At 31.7% G+C, this 22,278-nt stretch overlaps 1 protein-coding gene across 1 annotated transcript in view; it reads right to left on the bottom strand.

Moving 5' to 3' along the window:
- Window positions 1-3,387: 3,387 nt before the first annotated feature.
- Window positions 3,388-22,278, bottom strand: part of LOC139875650 (putative disease resistance RPP13-like protein 1) — a 76,950-nt gene continuing 58,059 nt past the window's right edge. The window contains exon 3 of the mRNA XM_071862968.1: window positions 3,388-3,540. Coding sequence (XP_071719069.1) covers window positions 3,388-3,540 — 153 coding nt within the window. The remainder of the gene's footprint in view (window positions 3,541-22,278) is intronic.

Here is a 22,278-nt window from a genome sequence, read left to right as displayed (position 1 = left end):
AGGACAAATACAAGGACCATACCCTACATTCAAAGAATCCAGTTAATTCTGGATCCGATGAAATCTTCAACAAATATCTTGCTCCGTACTCATATTAAAATCTTGCGGAAAATCTTTCTTCATCAACCATCGAACTTAGAAATTCCAAAATATCATCATCAATATCTTCGATATTTCTGAGGATATTTTCATAAATATTCTCGTCCAAAATTATATACCTCTTCGTGCTTCCTGTGTATCAATATAATGGAAACATTCAATAGAAAATTTAGTACCGAAAAGCAGATTACGTGAAACTATGAAGAAAGCCGTGGACAAATCATAAAGAATAAGTTTGACTTCAAAGAATCCGAATGATTCAATGTCTGCTAAGGTCTTTAGTGAATATCTTACTCATTACTCTAAACCCTTGCAGACAATAGTTTCTATCATCCTCTGATCTTAGATATTCCGAGATATTATCGTATCTTTCATTATAAATATCCTCCATATTTCTGGAGATATTTTTATAACTATTCTTATCTAAAATCATTAATCTCTTCGTCCTATCAGTATTACAACATATAGAAACTGTTAGTTTCTATATTCTGTAAACTTCGAGCTTAAAATATGAATGTTATTGAAGTAATGTTGGGAACTGATGCATGAGTTAGTATAATATAATGACACTTGATCAACGTGATTATATTACAGTAAGTCATGCTGAGTTTCTAATGGAACGTGATGATTCACAGATCATAACGTCATCATGTGCCATGTTACACGACTCGTTCATTCTACTTCACCTTCGGACATATCAAGAAAATATATTCTTGATAGTTCTATTCTAAGTGATTCTGGTAATTTGACAAATCAAACTGTGCTATCACGTTCCTTCCTGCTTAGAACATTATAATCATTCGAAACTCTATATCTACAAATTCTGGACCATTATTCGCTTGATTTAAAGTCGGGAAGAGAAAACAAGAGCATGAAGCTCCGATATATAAGGGAAAATATAAAGCCCAACAACAACACCGAAATTACAAACTGTGGATATCAGTGTGTATAGCAATATAAAGACACGGGAGGATTATAAATACAATAATCCCTAGAGCATAGTAGAAGTAAGCAGATTCTTCTGGTGGAAGATTGAAAAGAAGGAGGACAGAAATGATAATTAGGAAAATATCAAGGATTAGAACTGGATTAAGCATTTTCACAATCTTCTGGATGTATGAACTAAGGAAGAAAGTATAGGAATGGTGAGAATAAAGGAACGGAAGAGTATAATTTATAATGGAAATATCAGACAGAGTAATCAAGGCAGATCACCGCATTTAATTATAGAGATCTTAATTTCCTTATTCACCGAAGAATCAAATCTTTTAGATTTTGAAGATTTTCTTTAGATTTCTTGAATTCCGGAATTCAACCGTTACCACGTCAAAAATTAAGACAAATCTTTGATTCCAAATTTCACTCTTTGGAGATAGCTTCATTCGTACTCTTCGAATAACCGAATTATTTTATCCTTATTACTCAATGGTGATAAAGCTCTAAATTTCAACTCGTATGAGTCATGAAAACATATTTATTGTTAGCAATGACCATCCCAATCAAATTTCGGGACGAAATTTCTTTAACAGGTAGGTACTGTGACGACCCGGAAATTTTCGATCAAATTTAAACTTAATCTTTATATGATTTCGACACGATAAGCAAAGTCTGTAATATTGGAATCTCTAAAACCTTGAATTGTGTTCATATATACATTTGACTATTCCCGACAATTCACGAACAACTGTTTATAAATAAATATGTACATGTATATGTATATTTGTATATAAATATAAATATAAATATAAATATATATAATATATAGATATGAAATTTGATACATATAACTTGTTATTATAATTAATAAAAATTATTACTTATAGTTATCAATATCATTATTATCAAACTTAGTATTTTTATTATCAATATTGCTATTACTAATATTATCATATTATTATTATTATCTTTCTCAATAAATTTATTATTATTATTAATAATATCAGTAACGGTATTATTGATGAATAGCATTATCCTTATTAATATTATCCTTATTATTATTATTATTATTATTATTATTATTATTATTATTATTATTATTATTATTATTATTATTATTATTATTATTATTATTATTATTATTATTACTTTTATTATTATCAATAATATTAAAAGAATTATTATTGTATATATATTTATATTTATTAAATATTAATATTAATTATTTATAGTTTATAAAAATCAATTCATAATTTGAATTTGATTAATATCACAATCACACTTTATTAAAACTTTGTTTCTGTATGAATGTTGTTACCAGTCGGTTTCCCAAATCTATTAAGATCAAGTTTAACTGCTAAATTACCCACTACTTTGATTTCCTTTCCCTTTTGTTTTGTCTCCCAGGTTAAACAGTGTCACCCACTACTATCACATCTTTTTCTGTTTCTAATCACCATCAACGATCTCTATCTAATAATATATGTATACATTTACATTTACATTTACATTTTACATATCAGTAATAAGAAACCCACAAACATATATCTCTTCTATTTCTTTTGCTATGTGAATGCGATTCCCCACAAATTCCATAACATCCTGCTTTTCTCTTCATCTTCTAACTAAACCATCGAAAACATTTACTCAAAGTTTCTTTTTCTGTTTTAATCATAGTCGAAAATCATCACTTTTACGATCAAAGCACCACCAAAAATCCATCACATCCCTAACACCATTTCCTTAAACCACGACTACTTCTGGTTCCTGTTTCTTCAGTTCAGTTAACCAACACACACATGGTTACTGTTTTGGTTCATGATTTATGGTTAGAACATCACGATAACTATAGGACTTATACACTGTTCGTTTTTATTTTTACTTAGATGAGAACCTTCAAATTGCTTGTTATGTTTGCTGCTCGATCATAACAAACCCAATTATATTTCTAATCAAGTAAATTCACCTAAGAACACTCATTCGAAGCTGCCACTATCGATTCCTGTTTCAATTCTACTCATTCAAATTGATTTAGGCTTTTACTGTTTCTGTTTGTTAATAAGAAACGACCCAAATCATCCACCATTCGAAACAAACACCAACAACAACCATCAACCTATCACTACACCATCTCCATATCTCTTTTTCTATCTTTCTCCAAGTTATACATATATATATATATATATACATGCTAGTACGAGGCATATGGCTTGGAAACATACAACAAACACCACCTTCACCACCACTAATATGAATTGCTGCTACTACTATTAAACCCATATTTTTTTTGATTCCATGCTGGCTGCTACACTGCCATTCCAGCTGCTATTTAAGTATAACTAAACCACCTCTTTAAACTGTTATACGTTGTGCTGTATCGCCACCCTTTAATCCGTGATACACTGCTTCTGCTTCTATATTTTCTGTTACAGCAAGTTTAATAGATGAAAACAATGAGTAAAATGCTGGAGATGATAATGTTACTGCTGCAGCAACTCTTTTGTACTTATTCAAAACAAATAAAGTGAGTATTTTTTTTTAGCCGACAAATTACAAATAAACAATACTCACTCTCCAACTTTTCACTAGTGGGCTGCACATGGGAATATAAGTATGTCGACATATATAATAGCTGTAGCATTTGATTACTTGATCAGATAAGGATCCTAGGTAGAATTGAATAAGTCATATGCTATTGGGAACCAACAAGAAACGATAAATATTATAGGAATGATAAAGTAATGAAAAGTGAAGGGGAAGAGAGTAAAGCCATGTTAATGCTGTAACATGATAATTAATAATAAACCGAAGACCCTACCATTATTATGCTGTCGATTTAGTGAAGTTATGCAAAAGCTAGACAATATATCGATTGGATTAAACAGACTAGTGGGTTGCGTGATTTTCTATTCCATAATATAAACCGCGAATGATGATGATGGATAAGTAACAAATTGATGATGATATGTGATTATAGTTATGATGATAAACGCGATACTTTGTTGATGATGATACAAACGTTGTCGATCCTGTTTCTACTCCTACTGCCGTCAATCTGAAACCTAACCAAACCCACAAAAGTTATTTCATGGATGACATCATAAATGGACTTATCTAATTGCTAAAAACGGACTGCAATTTATTGAACTATTGGGCCGAGTAATTGATTGCATTTTTGGGCCAGATTTCAGCTTATGCCTTCCTAATTGGGCCGAAATAATAAGTTATATATTATAAATCCGGGGCTTTTAAAATAGAAAAAGAGATGCAGAGGGACGGTTAGGAGAGTGTCCGGGTTAGCGAGAGGTCTCGAGTTCGAATCCCGTATGGAGCATTTCTTTTTAGAAGGGTATACACTATTATTCTCATTTCCATTATTTTTTTTATTATTATTAATATTATTAATATTATTATTATTATTAATATTATTATTATTATTATTGTTATTACTATGATTATTATTGTTATTGTTATTATTAGTATTATTATTATTATTAAGTATTACGAATGTTAGTTATTAGTATTAATATTATTACTAATACAAGTATTAATTGCCCATTATTATTATTATTATTATTATTATAACCCTAGTTACAATTATGATTATTATTAACAAAAGTATTTTATTAAGATTACCATTAATAATAAGATTGTTATAAATATTATTAACAGAATAAGTATTATTTTGAAGTAATAGGATTATTAATATCATCATTATTAATACCAAGATTTTTTTTAAAACAGATAAACATTTTATACATAGAATATACATACTGTATATACTAAAATTATATTAGAATTTCACATAAATATATATATCAAACCTATTAATGTTAGTTACATAAATACATATAAATAACACAACTATCGATTTTTAAATATAACATTTAATCATGTTTGTATATAAATATAGATATATTATTATAACTATGTGAAGATTAACCATTTTAAATATATACACATAAATTAAATATACAAATTAAAGATATAATAAATAAATTCGTTCAGTTACGACTATATGTTTTAATATATATATATATATACGAATGGTATAGGTTCATGAATCCGAGGCCAACCCTACATTGTTTAGTTGTCTAATGTCGTCATATGTATTTTTACTACAAAATACATTAGGTGAGTTTCATTTGCCCTTTTTACTCTTTACGTTTTTGGGCTGAGAATACATGCAAATGCTTTATTAACTGTTTTACAATATTTATATGCGTGAGTTTCATTAATCCCTTTTTAAATGCTTTTGCAATATATATTTTTAGGACTGAGAATACATGCGATGTTTTTTATAACTGTTTTATGAAATAGGCACAAGTAATTGAACTACATTATATGGTTGAATGATTGAAATCGAATATGCCCCTTTTTATTAAGTCTGGTAATCTAAGAATTTGGGAACAGACACCCTAATTGACGCGAACTCTAAAGATAGATCTATCGGGCCCAACAAGCCCCATCCAAAGTACCGGATGCTTTAGTACTTCGAAATTTATATCATGTCCGAAGGAGGATCCCGGAATGATGGGGATATTCTTATATGCATATTGTGAATGTCGGTTACCAGGTGTTCAATCCATATGAATGATTATTTTTGTCTCTATGCATGGGACGTATATTTATAAGAAATGGAAATATGAAATCTTGTGGTCTATTAAAATTATGAAATGATTATTTATGTTAAACTAATGAACTCACCAACCTTTTGGTTGACACTTTAAAGCATGTTTATTCTCAGGTACAAAAGAAACATTCCGCTGTGCATTTGCTCATTTGTAAAGACATTATTTGGGGTCGATCATCGCAATGGAACCAGATGTTGGTGACTTCGTCCAGATGGATTAGGACGGGTCCTTTCAGTTTTCATGGATGAATTTTCAGTCTTCGGTGATACATTTGAATCATGTTTAGTTAATCTTGAATGAATGCTTATTAGATGCGAACAATCAAATCTAGTACTTAATTGGGAGAAATGCCATTTCATGGTTAAAGAAGGCATCATTCTTGGACATAAAATTTCAAAGGAAGGAATTGAAGTGGATAGAGCTAAAGTAGATGTAATTGCTAAACTTCCACATCCCACCAATACTAGAGGAGTTAGGAGTTTTCTAGGGCATGCCGGTTTTTACCGACGTTTCATTAAAGATTTTTCTAAAATTGTCACTCCTATGAATAAACTCCTAGAAAAGGATGCTCCATTCATCTTTTCAGATGAATGTATCAAATCTTTTAATATTCTTAAAGAGAAACTCACTAATGTGCCGATCATGATAACACCAAATTAGAATCTACCGTTTGAACTAATGTGCGATGCAAGTGATTTTGCAATGGGAGCCGTTTTAGGACAAAGGATTGAAAAACGATTTCAACCTATATATTATGCTAGTAAGATGTTACAAGGAGCACAAACAAATTACACAACTACTGAAAAAGAACTCCTTGCTATTGTCTTTGCTTTTGACAAATTTCGTTCATATCTCGTTCTAGCTAAAACGGTGGTCTATACCGACCATTCTGCTCTTAGATACCTATTTTCAAAACAAGATGCTAAACCAAGATAAAGCCGTTGGATCTTAATATTACAAGAGTTTGATATTGAAATCCGAGATAAAAAGGGAGCAGAAAATCTCGCAGCTGATCATCTTTCTCGTCTTGAAAATCCTGAATTAGAATTTCTAAATGAATCAGCCATACAAGACAACTTTCCTGATGAATATCTATTGAAGATAGATCATAATGAAATTCCATGGTTTGCAGACTATGCAAACTACTTAGTTTGTGGATTCCTTGAAAAAGGATTGTCGTACCAAAAACGAAAGAAATTCTTTAGTGATATAAAACATTATTTCTGGGAAGATCCACATCTGTTTAAAAGTTTTCCAGATGGAATAATACGCCGATGTGTATTCAGAGATGAAGCTAGTAAAATCTTAAACTATTGTCACACAGGACCAACAGGAGGGCATTATGGGCCTCAACTAACAGCAAGAAAAGTTTATGATGCTGGATTCTATTGGCCTACAATTTACAAAGACGCACACCTTCTTTGCAAATCCTGTGATGCTTGTCAAAGGGCTGGAAAAATAAGTCAACGTGATGAAATGCCACAAAATGTCATTCAAGTATGTGAAGTATTTGACATTTAGGGTATTGACTTTATGGGTCCATTTCCAAAATCTCATAATAATCTATATATTCTCGTAGCCATTGATTATGTATCTAAATGGGCGGAAGCACAAGCTCTCCCAACTAACGATGCACAAGTTGTAGTCAACTTCTTAAAACGTCTTTTTGCAAGGTTTGGAACACCAAAAGCTTTAATAAGTGATCGGGGTACTCATTTCTGTAATAATCAACTTGAGAAAGTTCTTAAAAGATATGGAGTAACTCATAAAATCTCCACCGCATATCATCCACAAACAAGTGGACAAGTTGAAAATACCAATCGAGCTTTAAAATGTATTTTAGAGAAAACCGTAGGATCAAATCCGAAGGAATGGTCCATAAAATTGGAGGATGCACTTTGGGCTTTTAGAACAGCCTACAAAACTCCAATTGGAACCACACCTTTTAGACTCGTTTACGGAAAAGCATGTCATCTTCCAGTAGAAATTGAACACAAAGCATTTTGGGCTTTGAAGACATGTAATCTTGATTTACATGAAGCTGGATGTCTACGATTAAGTCAATTAAACGAATTAGAGGAATTAAGATATGAAGCATACGAAAATTCGTTAATCTATAAAGAAAGAACGAAGAAATGGCATGATAAAAGAATTAGAAGTTCAAAAGAATTTAAAGAAGGAGATAGAGTTCTTCTTTTCAATTCACGATTCAAGCTATTTCCTGGAAAATTGAAGTCAAGATGGTCTGGACCATTCATAGTCAAAAGAGTTTTTCCGTACGGAACAGTAGAATTGATAAATTCAAATGGGATTGAATTTAAGGTTAATGGTCACAGAGTTAAACATTACATAGATAGTCCGATGGAAGTCGACAACGAAGTTAATCACAATTTCAATACCACAGCTAACTAAGTGTGGAGAGAATCAAGTCTTTAAAGGATAATATGTATTTCTGTTAGAGTTAGATTTTCTGTTTTCGTGTAGTTCTCGAAAATGGAACCTGAATGGTCTTTCCCTAGCAGACCCTAAAGAACTAGTCTTCTCTCCCCATTCTGAATTTTTATTTTTTTTAGGTTTTACGAAATGAAGACTTCCTGTGAATTAAACCATGGTCTAATGCTACACGCTTTGATCACTAAACGTAATAATGACACCCTTCCAAGTGAACTAGTATCATTAATCAGAGGTAAATTGGACGGAGTAAGAAAAGAATCCAGATGCGAAGATAATAAGTTACAATTTGGTAAAGAAAAATCAAAATCCGCAGCGAAAAGAAGAGCACGACACCTTGAAAAATGTCACAAATGCGGAAAATGGTCACACGAAGGTAAATGTTCAAATAATCAAACCTATTCAAACACCGAATTTGTTACTTTATGCAGAGATGGACCGTTCATATATTTAGAAGAAAAAACGTTGAATGCTCGAGATTACGCCTATGTAGCCATGGAAAATCAATTAGTCCGACTATCTTATGAGTGGGCTAGAGCATATCACTAAGAAATCTATTTCTCACAGGTAAGTTTGTACAGTTTTTTTTAATTTTATTTTTATTTTTAACCTTTTGATAATAAACGCTAATTTGTTCGCTATAAAGTATTAAATTGGTATTCGATGAAATTAGGTCTTGCGACCGAAATTATTGATATCATACAAAAATTTATTACATCACTGCGAAATTTACCGTTTATTCTTAAGGTATAAATATCTTTAATCATTTAACCCAAAATATTTCAAAAATTCGTCATGAGTTAAATTAGGTCATGGAACCAAAATTACTTTACCGAAAAGAGGGGCGTATATTTTTGATAATATTTGATTGATTAAAGTGGGATAAAAGACCAAAAAGATTTTTAATTTTATTATTACCATTTTTTTTAAAATTAATATATAAATATTAATTTAATATTGTAAACTTATTTAAAATTGTAAATATTTAAAAAATTAATATAAGTTTGTATGTATAAAAACAAAAATATAATTTAAGTTTGGTGTGAATTTTTAAAATATGAATTTTTAATTTTATGCATTTTAAATTTAAGTTTGGTGTGAATTTAAAAACAAAAATTTACTTTATCTCATTAAGTTAAAAATACGATTTTTAAAATTCGTCGTAAGTTGAAGACTAGGTAGTTGAACCGAAATTGCTTTACCCGAGGGAGGGACGAGAACTTTTATTATCATTATTTTTAACCTTATTGAATTAAAGTATGCCAAAAACATTAAAAAAAAAACTCAAAAATCTTTGCTTTTAAAACCGCGCTTTAAATTGACAAATTTTAAAATTTTGTCGAGGGACGGACTAGGACATCGTTCCGAAACGACCTCGTCCTAAATAATAAGGGAAACAAAATTTTAGAATTAATTAATTAATTGTTTTATAAGTTAAGGTTTTTATATGAAAAAAAAAATACAAACACCGCGACTCTCGGAGTTTGTAATGGGTAAACACCGCGACTCGCAAGTTTGCAAAATCCAGAAAAAAAATAAAAATGGCCGATCAGATCAGTATCTACACAAACACCCCACAAAACTGCGAAAACAAACATGAAAAACACACACAAAATCGAATTTTTTCACCATTTTTCATCAAATCTTTCACAAAATCATGTTGAGAAGGATGCTATCAAGGAATTACTCAAGGAAAACGGTAAATTTCTACACCTAAACACCATTTAATCCGAAAATTAGTGTTCTTGAATAAATTTATACCCAATTCAATTATGATGCTATTTAACATGATTAGAAGCCTTAAACTTCAAATTTTGAGTAATCTAGGGTTTGTGTTCTTGAGCAATTTGCGGCTTTTTGATATAAACAGGTTATGGCCGATTTTTTTCATGAATTATGGCTAAATTAAGTAGTGTAACATGTTTAGGTAATTAAATGATCCAAACTTTGAGCCTAAACATGATTTTTGAGAATTAAAGTGGACTTTTTCAAGTCTAAAATTCATGAACTTGATTTTTGAAAGATAATGCCATTTGAAACTTGTTTAATTGCTAATAATGATTATTTTGACATGTTATTTGAGTTGAATGCTTATGAACTTGGCGAACATTTTCGTATATGCTTATTTGAAAAAATGTAGATTTGATAAAAATATGAAAATGAGCATAAGTTTGATATAAATTGAACATGTCATTGTAATTATTTTAATTGATGATTTTGCTGACACTAATGCATATTTGGATGCACAAAAATTGTGTTTGATGTGTTTTGCAGACTGAAAGGGGTGAATCTTCATCCCAAGCTCTTATTGCTCCTCCTGAGAATGCAGAACAACAGTATGTTGATAACTATTACAAACAAGATATACCTCATCCAGTTATGACATTTTCAGATATGCACGTGGAAGATTTGCACCCGAACTTGAGATTAGACAGACGTTGGATAGATTATCCAAAATACCAAAGGGGCTTGCACACTCTTCATTCTAAAGCTGTTGAAGTACCTAGGGTAATAGAATGGGAACCGTTAGAAGCTGTAGGATTGGGCGAACGGATTAGAGAATTACTTACACAGAGGTATGGTAATTCTACTTTTAACGATTGGGTACGATTATTCAACATGCGTAGACCTGTATATAAAGTATGGTGTGAAGAATTATTGTGTAGTATAGAAATAAATGATCGGGTAGCTAGTTTAACCGATCGAACTTTTATTAGATTTTTGTTAGGAGGTTCGATGCGCCACATGTCTCTACTAGACATGGCTCAGGCCTTACGTATATATACGCCTGAGGAGCTAGCATCTGCTGATTGTCAAGGGTTGATGTTAAATGGTAGGAAGATTGATGAAAATTTTGATACGCATGGTGTATGGAGTCAAATGACTAGCCATCACCGATTTAAAGGGGGAAATTACTCTTATCTTGATATTGATAGAGCTGAATTAAGAGTAATCCATAGGTTTCTAGCGAACTCGATTACACAGCGAGGTAAAAATAAGGAAAAGGTAAATGAGCAAGATTTATTTTACCACATGTGTATTCGAGACCCACAAAGCGCTGTAAGTATACCTTATTGTGTGGGTTATTATTTATCGGCTATGGTTAGGGGGATGAGACCGCACAGTATAATAGGAGGTGGTATATTTATTACATTAACTGCTGAGTATCTCGATGTGGATATAAGTCAGGGGGATTATTAATCGAAGAACCAGAACCCCACGATACAATTGGTATAAATGTATATCATGGTGCTAAGGTTTTGAAGAGGCGAAATAACGCCGCAGTACAATATAATGGAAGACATCCACAAGAGTATGAAAATGCTAGACATCGAGCATTTGAAGATTGGCAAGTTCATCAAAACCACATCATAGCTCATTGCCAACATGTAGGTAGAAACTATATTCCTACTCCAAAGCCCGTATTTCCTCCCTGGTCTAGAGAGATCCAACCACCGTATCCTACTTATAACCCAGCTAAAGCATTTTATAACACATACGGTTATGCATGGAACCCCTACTGGTATCAGTATCAACCCTAGTTTATTTAGTTTTATTTATTTTATTTATTTTATTTTTGTAATGTTACTACATTTAACACTTATGTTGATATTGTAATAGTTTTTATAATTTTCTAACTTTTATTATTAGATTTTAGTAATTTTTAAATGTGGGGTAATATATCAAACTTCAAAAATATGTATATATGTTTGCAGTTTATCTTATGTACACAACAGGGTAAAACAACGCATTTTCAAAGACTGGCATTAAGTTCAGCAAAAGCAACTAATTTTGACGACAAGATGAAAAATAAATGTGATGTAACAACAAGAAGGAATGAACAAATGATATGCACCATTTACCATTGAACACAAACAACAATATGTTTGGAAACTTTGGTAAAATTTAATCATTTTTCTACGCTAATCACCCTCAATAATTTAAATTGTTACTGATTTCTTGCAAATGAGGGCATTGCAAGATCATAAGTGTGGGAAGGGGTTAAATTTTTTGGATTTTAAAAAATTTTTATTTAAACACTTGGTTACCATTAAAAATACTAGTAAAGCAGTAGTTGTATTAGAATCTAGTGCTCTCTGATAATAAAGAACAGCCCTAGTCTTATATACTGACTACCCAATTCTAGTAAAATTTTTCAAAATTTTCAATTAAATGAACTCAAAGTCATGTTTATACATATTTATGAACGATAAAACTAGGTGTTAACACCGAAATTATTGTTACCTTGGAAAGAACATAAATTGAGAAACAAACCAAAATGTTAGAATTCATTTAAAATGGAATAGAGGACAATAAAAAGGAAAATAAAAGCCAAGTGTGGGAAAATTTACCAAGTTATTTAAAACATAAGTCACATATTTCTGTAACAAATAATTAAAGATAGTTTTGGTTTGGACTAAACTAAACAGTTTTACCCAATTTACTGTAATATATTTGAAAGAAAAGATGGATCTACACGATGAATCAATTCCATCATTAAAAGGAAGTAAAGTCTTCCGAAAAAGAAACGCGCTTCTTGATTTAGGTCATGAAGTTGTCGTCCAGACCAGCTGTAGGTTGACGAAAAACCTAGAAAAGTCATTTCTAAAATCAGCAGGAAATCCACGAACCTCAGCATAAAACAGGGTCGCCAAGTGGTCAGACTTATCCTAACCATGAGAGGATCTGTCTTATAAAATGGGGAGGACGCCGTGCAAATTAGCTTGATAAGACTAATGAATCAGATCCCCAGAAAGGATAATCTCCTTAAAGATCAAAAATCAGCTTTTAAGACTGATATTACTCAATCCTAGAGATTGACCTTAAAATTGAGAATTACAAACTCATGGAATTCAATGATATCTATACTCGAGCTTGAACGAGAAAATATTTTGATCAAAATTTCAAACCGATTTGTTTTCTGAAAACCTATTTTCAATGCGTTCATTACCATTGAACGTAAAATCCTAAGAATTCACCTGGAATTCATTAGGTCACCTGAACCAAATCGGGTGTCAACCGTAAGAACGGTGGTTGCATAGCATGGTCAAAGACAGGACCTTGTGCCAGACCGGAAAATTATAAGGGTGAGCTTTACTATTGCTCCTACAAAGGATAGTAATTGCGTCCGACACGTTATAGACCATAATTAAAAGTATGTCAGGGGACATTGCCTTAACAGTTGCTTGTTCAACGCTTTCCTTTACAACCGGACGGTAGTTTACCGAAAGGTAATATACGGGGCAAGTATACTGGACGTGTTGCTTTCCTAATACAAGGTTAGAAAGTGGGTGACACAAAACCACAAGTTTTGAGCTAAAATTTTCAAATCTGAAACCTACCAAACCCACAAAAATATTTTGCAAACACCGGTGAAGGGTTATTCCGGAAAACTTATCTAGGGTAAAAAAACTAGATTGAATTTTCAAAAAGATCAAATGTTTTCATAAAGATCCAATTTTCTTAATGGATATAAATTTTTATAGTCATGTGGGACTGTAAACCACATCATTACTACCATTGTTTATACCACCGTATAGAAATCACTGATGTACAAAGTGTGAAGAATAAAGAAGTGATTCTAGTATTTCAAGACTATATTGCTTGAGGACAAGCAACGCTCAAGTGAGGGAATATTTGATAATGTTAAAAACGAACATATATTTCATAGCATTATCCCTCAAGAAAGACAAGCTTTTAGTTGCAATTGTCCTATTTACAAGTGATATTTGTTTAAATAATAAAAGGTGAAGACAAAAGACAGATTCGACGAATTGAAGACGCAAACGACCAAAAAGCTCAAAAGTACAAAATACAATCAAAGAGGTTCCAATTATTGATAAGAAACGTCTCAGAATTACAAGAGTACAAGATTCAAAACGCAAAGTACAAGATATTAAATTGTACGCAAGGACGTTCAAAAATCTGGAACCGGGACCAGAGTCAACTCTCAACGCTCGATGCAACGGACTAAAAATTACAAGTTAACTATGTATATAAATATAATATAATATATAATTAATTATATAAATTATATATAAATTATATTTATATATTAAAACCGTCGGCAAAGAAGATCCAAAAAGGGATGAGCTGTAAAAGCAAACTCCGTGACTTGCGGAGTTTGAAGGGCAAAAATACCGCGACTCGCGGAGCCCCAAATTCTGAAAATGCCTATAAAAGCTCGCACATTCTGAACGTTTTATATATCCTTTAATCTCTCTATCTAAACATATATATATATTTATATTTATATTTTAATTTTAATTTTAATTTATAATAATAAGGGTATGTTATCGAATGTTGTAAGGGTGTAAGTCGAAATTCTGTCCGTGTAACGCTACGCTATTTTTAATCATTGTAAGTTATGTTCAACCTTTTTAATTTAATGTCTCGCAGCTAAGTTATTATTATGCTTATTTAAAACGAAGTAATCATGATGTTGGGCTAATTACTAAAATTGGATAATTGGGCTTTGTATCATAATTGGGGTTTGGACAAAAGAACGACACTTGTGGAAATTAGACTATGGGATATTAATGGGCTTTATATTTGTTTAACTAAATGATAGTTTGTTAATTTTAATATAAATTTTACAATTGTACGTCCCTATAAATAACCATATACACTCGATCGGACACGATGGGCGGGGTATTTATATGTACGAATAATCGTTTATTTAATCGGACACGGGAATGGATTAATAGTCTATGGAATTATTGAAATAGAGGTGAAATTATGTACAAGGACACTTGGCATAATTGATAACAAAATATTAAAACCTTGGGTTACACGCAGTCGATAACCTGGTGTAATTATTGAACAAAGTATTAAAACCTTGTTACAATTTAAGTCCCCAATTAGTTAGAATATTTGACTTCGGGTATAAGGATAATTTGACGAGGATACTCGCACTTTATATTTATGACTGATGGACTGTTATGGACAAAAACCAGACGGACATATTAAATAATCCAGGACAAAGGACAATTAACCCATGGGGATAAACTAAAAATCAACACGTCAAACATCATGATTACGGAAGTTTAAATAAGCATAATTCTTTTATTTCATATTTAATTTCCTTTATTTTATATTAAATTGCACTTTTAATTATCGCACTTTTATTTATTGTTATTGTATTTAATTGTACTTTTAATTATCTTACTTTTTAATTATCACAATTTTATTTTATCGCACTTTTATTTATCGCAATTTCATTATTGTTATTTACTTTACGCTTTAAATTAAGTCTTTTATTTATTTAATATTTTACATTAGGTTTTAACTGAGACTAAAGTTTTAAAAATCGACAAATCGGTCATTAAACGGTAAAAACCCCCCTTTATAATAATAATATTACTTATTTATATATTTGTATTTTTATAAATTAAAACTAATATAGCGTTAAGCTTTGTTTAAAGATTTTTCCCTGTGGAACGAACCGGACTTACTAAAAACTACACTACTGTACGATTAGGTACACTGCCTATAAGTGTTGTAGCAAGGTTTAAGTATATTCATTATATAAATAAATAAATATCTTGTGTAAAATTGTATCGTATTTAATAGTTTTTCCTAGTAAAATATAGGCTATTTCATATACACCTCTGCGCACATCATATATTAATACATCATGATATCATGATAATGTAATAATTTAACATCTCATTTGATTTAATAAACAATGGGTTAACAATATTTAACAAGATCGTTAACCTAAAGGTTTCAAAACAACACTTACATGTAACGACTAACGATGACTTAACGACTCAGTTAAAATGTATATACATGTAGTATTTTAATATGTATTCATACACTTTTGAAAGACTTCAAGACACTTATCAAAATACTTCTACTTAACAAAAATGCTTACAATTACATCCTCGTTCAGTTTCATCAACAATTCTACTCGTATGCACCCGTATTCGTACTCGTACAATACACAGCTTTTAGATGTATATACTATTGATATATACACTCCAATGATCAGCTCTTAGCAGCCCATGTGAGTCACCTAACACATGTGGAAACCATCATTTGGCAACTAGCATGAAATATCTCATAAAATTTCAAAAATATGAGTAATCATTCATGACTTATTTACATGAAAACAAAATTACATATCCTATATATCTAATCCATACACCAATGACCAAAAACACCTACAAACACTTTCATTCTTCAATTTTCTTCATATAATTAATCTCTCTCAAGTTCTATCTTCAAGTTCTAAGTGTTCTTCATAAATTCTACAAGTTCTAGTTTCATAAAATCAAGAATACTTCCAAGTTTGCTAGCTTACTTCCAATCTTGTAGAGTGATCATCCAACCTCAAGAAATCTTTCTTATTTACAGTAAGATATCTTTCTAATACAAGGTAATACTCATATTCAAACTTTGATTCAATTTCTATAACTATAACAATCTTATTTCGAGTGGAAATCTTACTTGAACTTGTTTTCGTGTCATGATTCTGCTTCAAGAACTTTCAAGCCATCCAAGAATCCTTTGAAGCTAGATCCATTTTTATCATTTCCAGTAGCTTTATCCAGAAAACTTGAGGTAGTAATGATGTTCATAACATCATTCGATTCATACATATAAAGCTATCTTATTCGAAGGTTTAAACTTGTAATCACTAGAACATTGTTTAGTTAATTCTAAACTTGTTCGCAAACAAAAGTTAATCCTTCTAACTTGACTTTTAAAATCAACTAAACACATATTCTATATCTATATGATATGCTAACTTAATGATTTAAAACCTGGAAACACGAAGAACACTGTAAAACCGGACATACGCCGTCGTAGTAACACCGCGGGCTGTTTTGGGTTAGTTAATTAAAAACTATGATAAACTTTGATTTAAAAGTTGTTCTTCTGGAAAAATTATTTTTCTTATGAACATGAAACTATATCCAAAAATCATGATTAAACTCAAAGTGGAAGTATGTTTTCTAAAATGGTCATCTAGACGTCGTTCTTTCGACTGAAATGACTACCTTTACAAAAATGACTTGTAACTTATATTTCCGACTGAAAATATATAATTTTTCTATTTAGATTCATAAAATAGAGTTCAATATGAAACCATAGCAATTTGATTCACTCAAAACGGATTAAAAATGAAGAAGTTATGGGTAAAACAAGATTGGATAATTTTTCTTGTTGTAGCAACGTGAAAATTGGTAACAAATCTATATTAATCATATCCTAGCTAACTTATATTGTATTATACATGTATTCTAATATATTATGTAATCTTGGGATACCATAGACACGTATGCAAATGTTTTGACATATCATATCGACCCATGTGTATATATTATTTGGAACAATCATAGACACTCTATATGCAGTAATATGGGAGTTAGCTATACAGGGTTAAGGTTGATTCCAAAAATATATATACTTTGAGTTGTGATCTAGCCTGAGACGTATATACACTGGGTCGTGGATTAATTCAAGATAATATATATCAATTTTTTTCTGTACATCTAACGTTGGACAACTAGTTGTAGGTTACTAACGAGGACAGCTGACTTAATAAACTTAAAACATCAAAATGTATTAAAAGTGTTGTAAATATATTTTGAATATACTTTGATATATATGTACATATTTGTTATAGGTTCGTGAATCGACCAGTGGCCAAGTCTTACTTCCCGACGAAGTAAAAATATGTGAAAGTGAATTATAGTCTCACTTTTAAAATATAATATTTTTCGGATGAGAATACATGCAGGTTTTTTAAATGATTTACAAAATAGACACAAGTACGTGAAACTACATTCTATGGTTGAATTATCGAAATCGAATATGCCCCTTTTTATTAAGTCTGGTAATCTAAGAATTAGGGAACAGACACCCTAATTGACGCGAATCCTAAAGATAGATCTATTGGGCCTAACAAACCCCATCCAAAGTACCGGATCCTTTAGTACTTCGAAATTTATATATCATATCCGAAGGGTGTCCCGGAATAATGGGGATATTCTTATATATGCATCTTGTTAATGTCAGTTTCCAGAAGAACAACTTTTAAATCAAAGTTTATCATAGTTTTTAATTATCCAAACCAAAACAGCCCCCGGTTTCACTATGACGGCGTATATCCGATTTTATGGTGTTCATCGTGTTTCCAGGCTTTAAATCATTAAGTAAGCATATCATATAGATATAGAACATGTGTTTAGTTGATTTTAAAAGTCAAGTTAGAAGGATTAACTTTTGTTTGCGAACAAGTTTAGAATTAACTAAACTATGTTCTAGTGATTACAAGTTTAAACCTTCGAATAAGATAGCTTTATATGTATGAATTGAATGATGTTATGAACATCATTACTACCTCAAGTTTTCTGGATAAAACTACTGGAAATGAGAAAAATGGATCTAGCTTCAAAGGATCCTTGGATGGCTTGAAAGTTCTTGAAGCAGAATCATGACACGAAAACAGTTCAAGTAAGATTTTCACTCGAAATAAGATTGTTATAGTTGTTGAAATTGAATCAAAGTTTGAATATGAATATTACCTTGAATTAGAAAGATAACCTACTGTAAATAACAAAGGTTCCTTGATCTTAGATGATTACTTGGAATGGATTAGAAAGCTTAGAAGTAGACTTGCAAACTTGGAAGTATTCTTGATTTTTATGAAACCATACTTATGGAATTTATGAAGAACACTTAGAACTTGAAGATGGAACTTGAGAGAGATCAATTAGATGAAGAAAATTGAAGAATGAAAGTGTTTGTAGGTGTTTTTGGTCGTTGGTATATGGATTAGATATAAAGGATATGTAATTTTGTTTTCATGTAAATAAGTCATGAATGATTACTAATATTTTTGTAATTTTATGAGATATTTCATGCTAGTTGCCAATTGATGGTTCCTAAATGTATTAGGTGACTCACATGGGCTGCTAAGAGCTGATCATTGGAGTGTATATACCAATAGTACATACATCTAAAAGCTGTGTATTGTACGAGTACGAATACGGGTGCATACGAGTAGAATTGTTGATGAAACTGAACGGGGATGTAATTGTAAGCATTTTTGTTAAGTAGAAGTACTTTGATATGTGTCTTGAAGTCTTTCAAATGTGTAAGAATACATATCAAAACGCAACATGTATATACATTCTAATGGAGTCGTTATGTCTTCGTTAGTCGTTACATGTAAGTATTGTTTTGAAACCTTTAAGTTAACGATCTCAATTAATGTTGTTAACCCAATGTTTATTATATCAAATGAGATGTTAAATTATTATGTTATCATGATATTATGATGTATGAATATATCTTAATATGATATATACATTAAAATATCGTTACAACGATAATCGTTACATATAAGTCTCGTTTCGTAATTCTTGAGTTAGTAGTCTCGTTTTTACATATGTAGTTCATTTTTAACACACTTAATGATATATTTAAATATCATTTTATCATGTTAAATATAGTATATCAATATCTTAATATGATACATATGTATTTAGTAGACGTTATCATAACGATAATCGTTATATATATCATTTCGAGTTTCTTAACTTAGTAATCTCATTTCTTATGTATATCACACATTGTTAATATACTTAGTGAAATACTTACTCATCATAATCTCATGTCAACCATATATATATGTCTATATATACCACAACATGTAGTTTTTACAAATTTATAACGTTCGTGAATCGCCGGTCAACTTGGGTGATCAATTGTCTATATGAAACTTATTTCATTTAATCAAGTCTTAACAAGTTTGATTGCTTAACACATTGGAAACATTTAGTCATGTAAATTTCAATCTCAATTAATATATATAAACATGGAAAAGTTCGGGTCACTACAGTACCTACCCGTTAAATAAATTTCGTCCCGAAATTTTAAGCTGTTGAAAGTGTTGACGAATCTTCTGGAAATATATGTGGGTATTTCTTCTTCATCTGATCTTCACGCTCCCAGGTGAACTCGGGTCCTCTACGAGCATTCCATTGAACCTTAACAATCGGTATCTGGTTTTGATTAAGTCTCTTAACTTCACGATTCATTATTTCGACGGGTTCTTCAATGAATTGAAGTTTTTCATTGATTTGGATTTCGTCCAACGGAATAGTGAGATCTTCTTTAGCAAAACATTTCTTCAAATTCGAGACGTGGAAAGTGTTATGTACAGCCGCAAGTTGTTGAGGTAGCTCCAGTTGGTAAGCTACTGGTCTAACACGATCTATAATCTTGAATGGTCCAATGTACCTTGGATTTAGTTTCCCCCGTTTACCAAATCGAACAACGCCTTTCCAAGGTGAAACCTTAAGCATGACCATTTCTTCAATTTCAAACTCTATATCTTTTCTTTTACTGTCCGCGTAGCTCTTTTGTCGACTCTGGGCGGTTTTCAATCGTTGTTGAATTTGGATCATTTTCTCGGTAGTTTCTTGTATTATCTCCGGAACCATAATCTGTCTATCCCCCACTTCATTCCAACAAATCGGAGACCTGCACTTTCTACCATAAAGTGCCTCAAACGGCGCCATCTCAATACTAGAATGATAATTGTTGTTGTAGGAAAATTCTGCTAACGGTAGGTGTCGATCCCAACTGTTTAGCAATATCTAGTTTCTGATGTTTAGCTTTGACCTTAGAACACGTCAAACATTCTCCTACATATTTAGCAATATCGGCTTTCATACCCGGCCACCAAAAGTGTTTCTTGAGATCTTTATACATCTTCTCCGCTCCGGGATGTATTGAATATCTTGTTTTATGTGCTTCCTTAAGTACCATTTCTCTCACATCTCCAAACCTTGGTACCCAAATTCTATCAGCCCTATATCGGGTTCCGTCTTCCCGAATAATAAGATGTTTCTCTGATCCTTTGGGTATCTCATTCTTCAACTTTCCTTCTTTTACAACCCCCTGTTGCGCCTCCTTTATTTGAGTAGTAAGGTTAGTACGAATAATTATATTCATAGCTTTTACCCGTATAGGTTCTCTGTCCTTTCTACTCAAAGCGTCAGCTACCACATTCGCCGTCCCTGGGTGGTATCGAATCTCAAAATCAAAATCATTCTACAGTTCAATCCACCTGCGTTGTCTCATATTCAGTTGCTTCTGATTAAATATATGTTGGAGACTTTTGTGGTCGGTATATATAATACTTTTGACTCCATATAAATAATGCCTCCAAGTCTTTAATGCAAAAACAACATCACCCAATTCCAAATTGTGAGTTGTATAATTTTACTCGTGAATCTTCAATTGTCTAGACGCATAAGCAATCACCTTCATTTGTTGCATTAATACACAACCGAGACCTTGCTTTGATGCGTCACAATAAATCACAAAATCATCATTCCCTTCAGGCAATGACAATATAGGTGCCGTAGTTAGCTTTTCTTCAAAAACTGAAACGCCTTCTCTTGTTCATCCTTCCATTCAAATTTCTTCCCTTTATGTGTTAATGCAGTCAAGGGTTTTGCTATTTTGGAGAAATCTTGGATGAATCTTCTGTAGTAACCAGCCAATCCTAAAAATTGACGTATATGCTTCGGAGTTTTTGGGGTTTCCCACTTTTCAACGGTTTCGATCTTTGCCGGGTCTACCTGGATACCTTCTTTGTTCACTATGTGACCGAGGAATTGAACTTCTTCCAACCAAAATGCACACTTTGAAAATTTAGCGTACAGTTTTTCTTTCCTCAATACTTCTATCACTTTTCTCAAATGTTCTTCGTGCTCTTGATCATTCTTTGAGTAAATAAGTATGTCATCGATGAAAACAATGACAAACTTGTCAAGATATGGCCCACACACTCGGTTCATAAGGTCCATGAACACAGCTGGTGCATTAGTCAATCCAAACGGCATAACCATAAACTCGTAATGACCATAACGCGTCCTAAAAGCAGTTTTTGGAATATCATCCTCCTTTACTCGCATTTGATGATATCCAGAACGTAAATCGATCTTCGAATAAACTGACGAGCCTTGTAGTTGATCAAATAAGTCGTCAATTCTCGGCAGTGGATAACGGTTTTTGATGGTAAGTTTATTCAACTCTCTGTAGTCAATACACAACCTAAATGTACCATCCTTCTTCTTGACAAACAAAACAGGAGCTCCCCATGGTGATGTGCTTGGTCGAATGAAACCACGTT

Source organism: Rutidosis leptorrhynchoides, chromosome 11 (genome assembly GCF_046630445.1).
Source record: "Rutidosis leptorrhynchoides isolate AG116_Rl617_1_P2 chromosome 11, CSIRO_AGI_Rlap_v1, whole genome shotgun sequence".
NCBI lineage: Eukaryota > Viridiplantae > Streptophyta > Magnoliopsida > Asterales > Asteraceae > Rutidosis > Rutidosis leptorrhynchoides.
The sequence above is the reverse complement of the archived record's forward strand: the minus strand, read 5'-3'. Positions and strand labels throughout refer to the sequence as shown.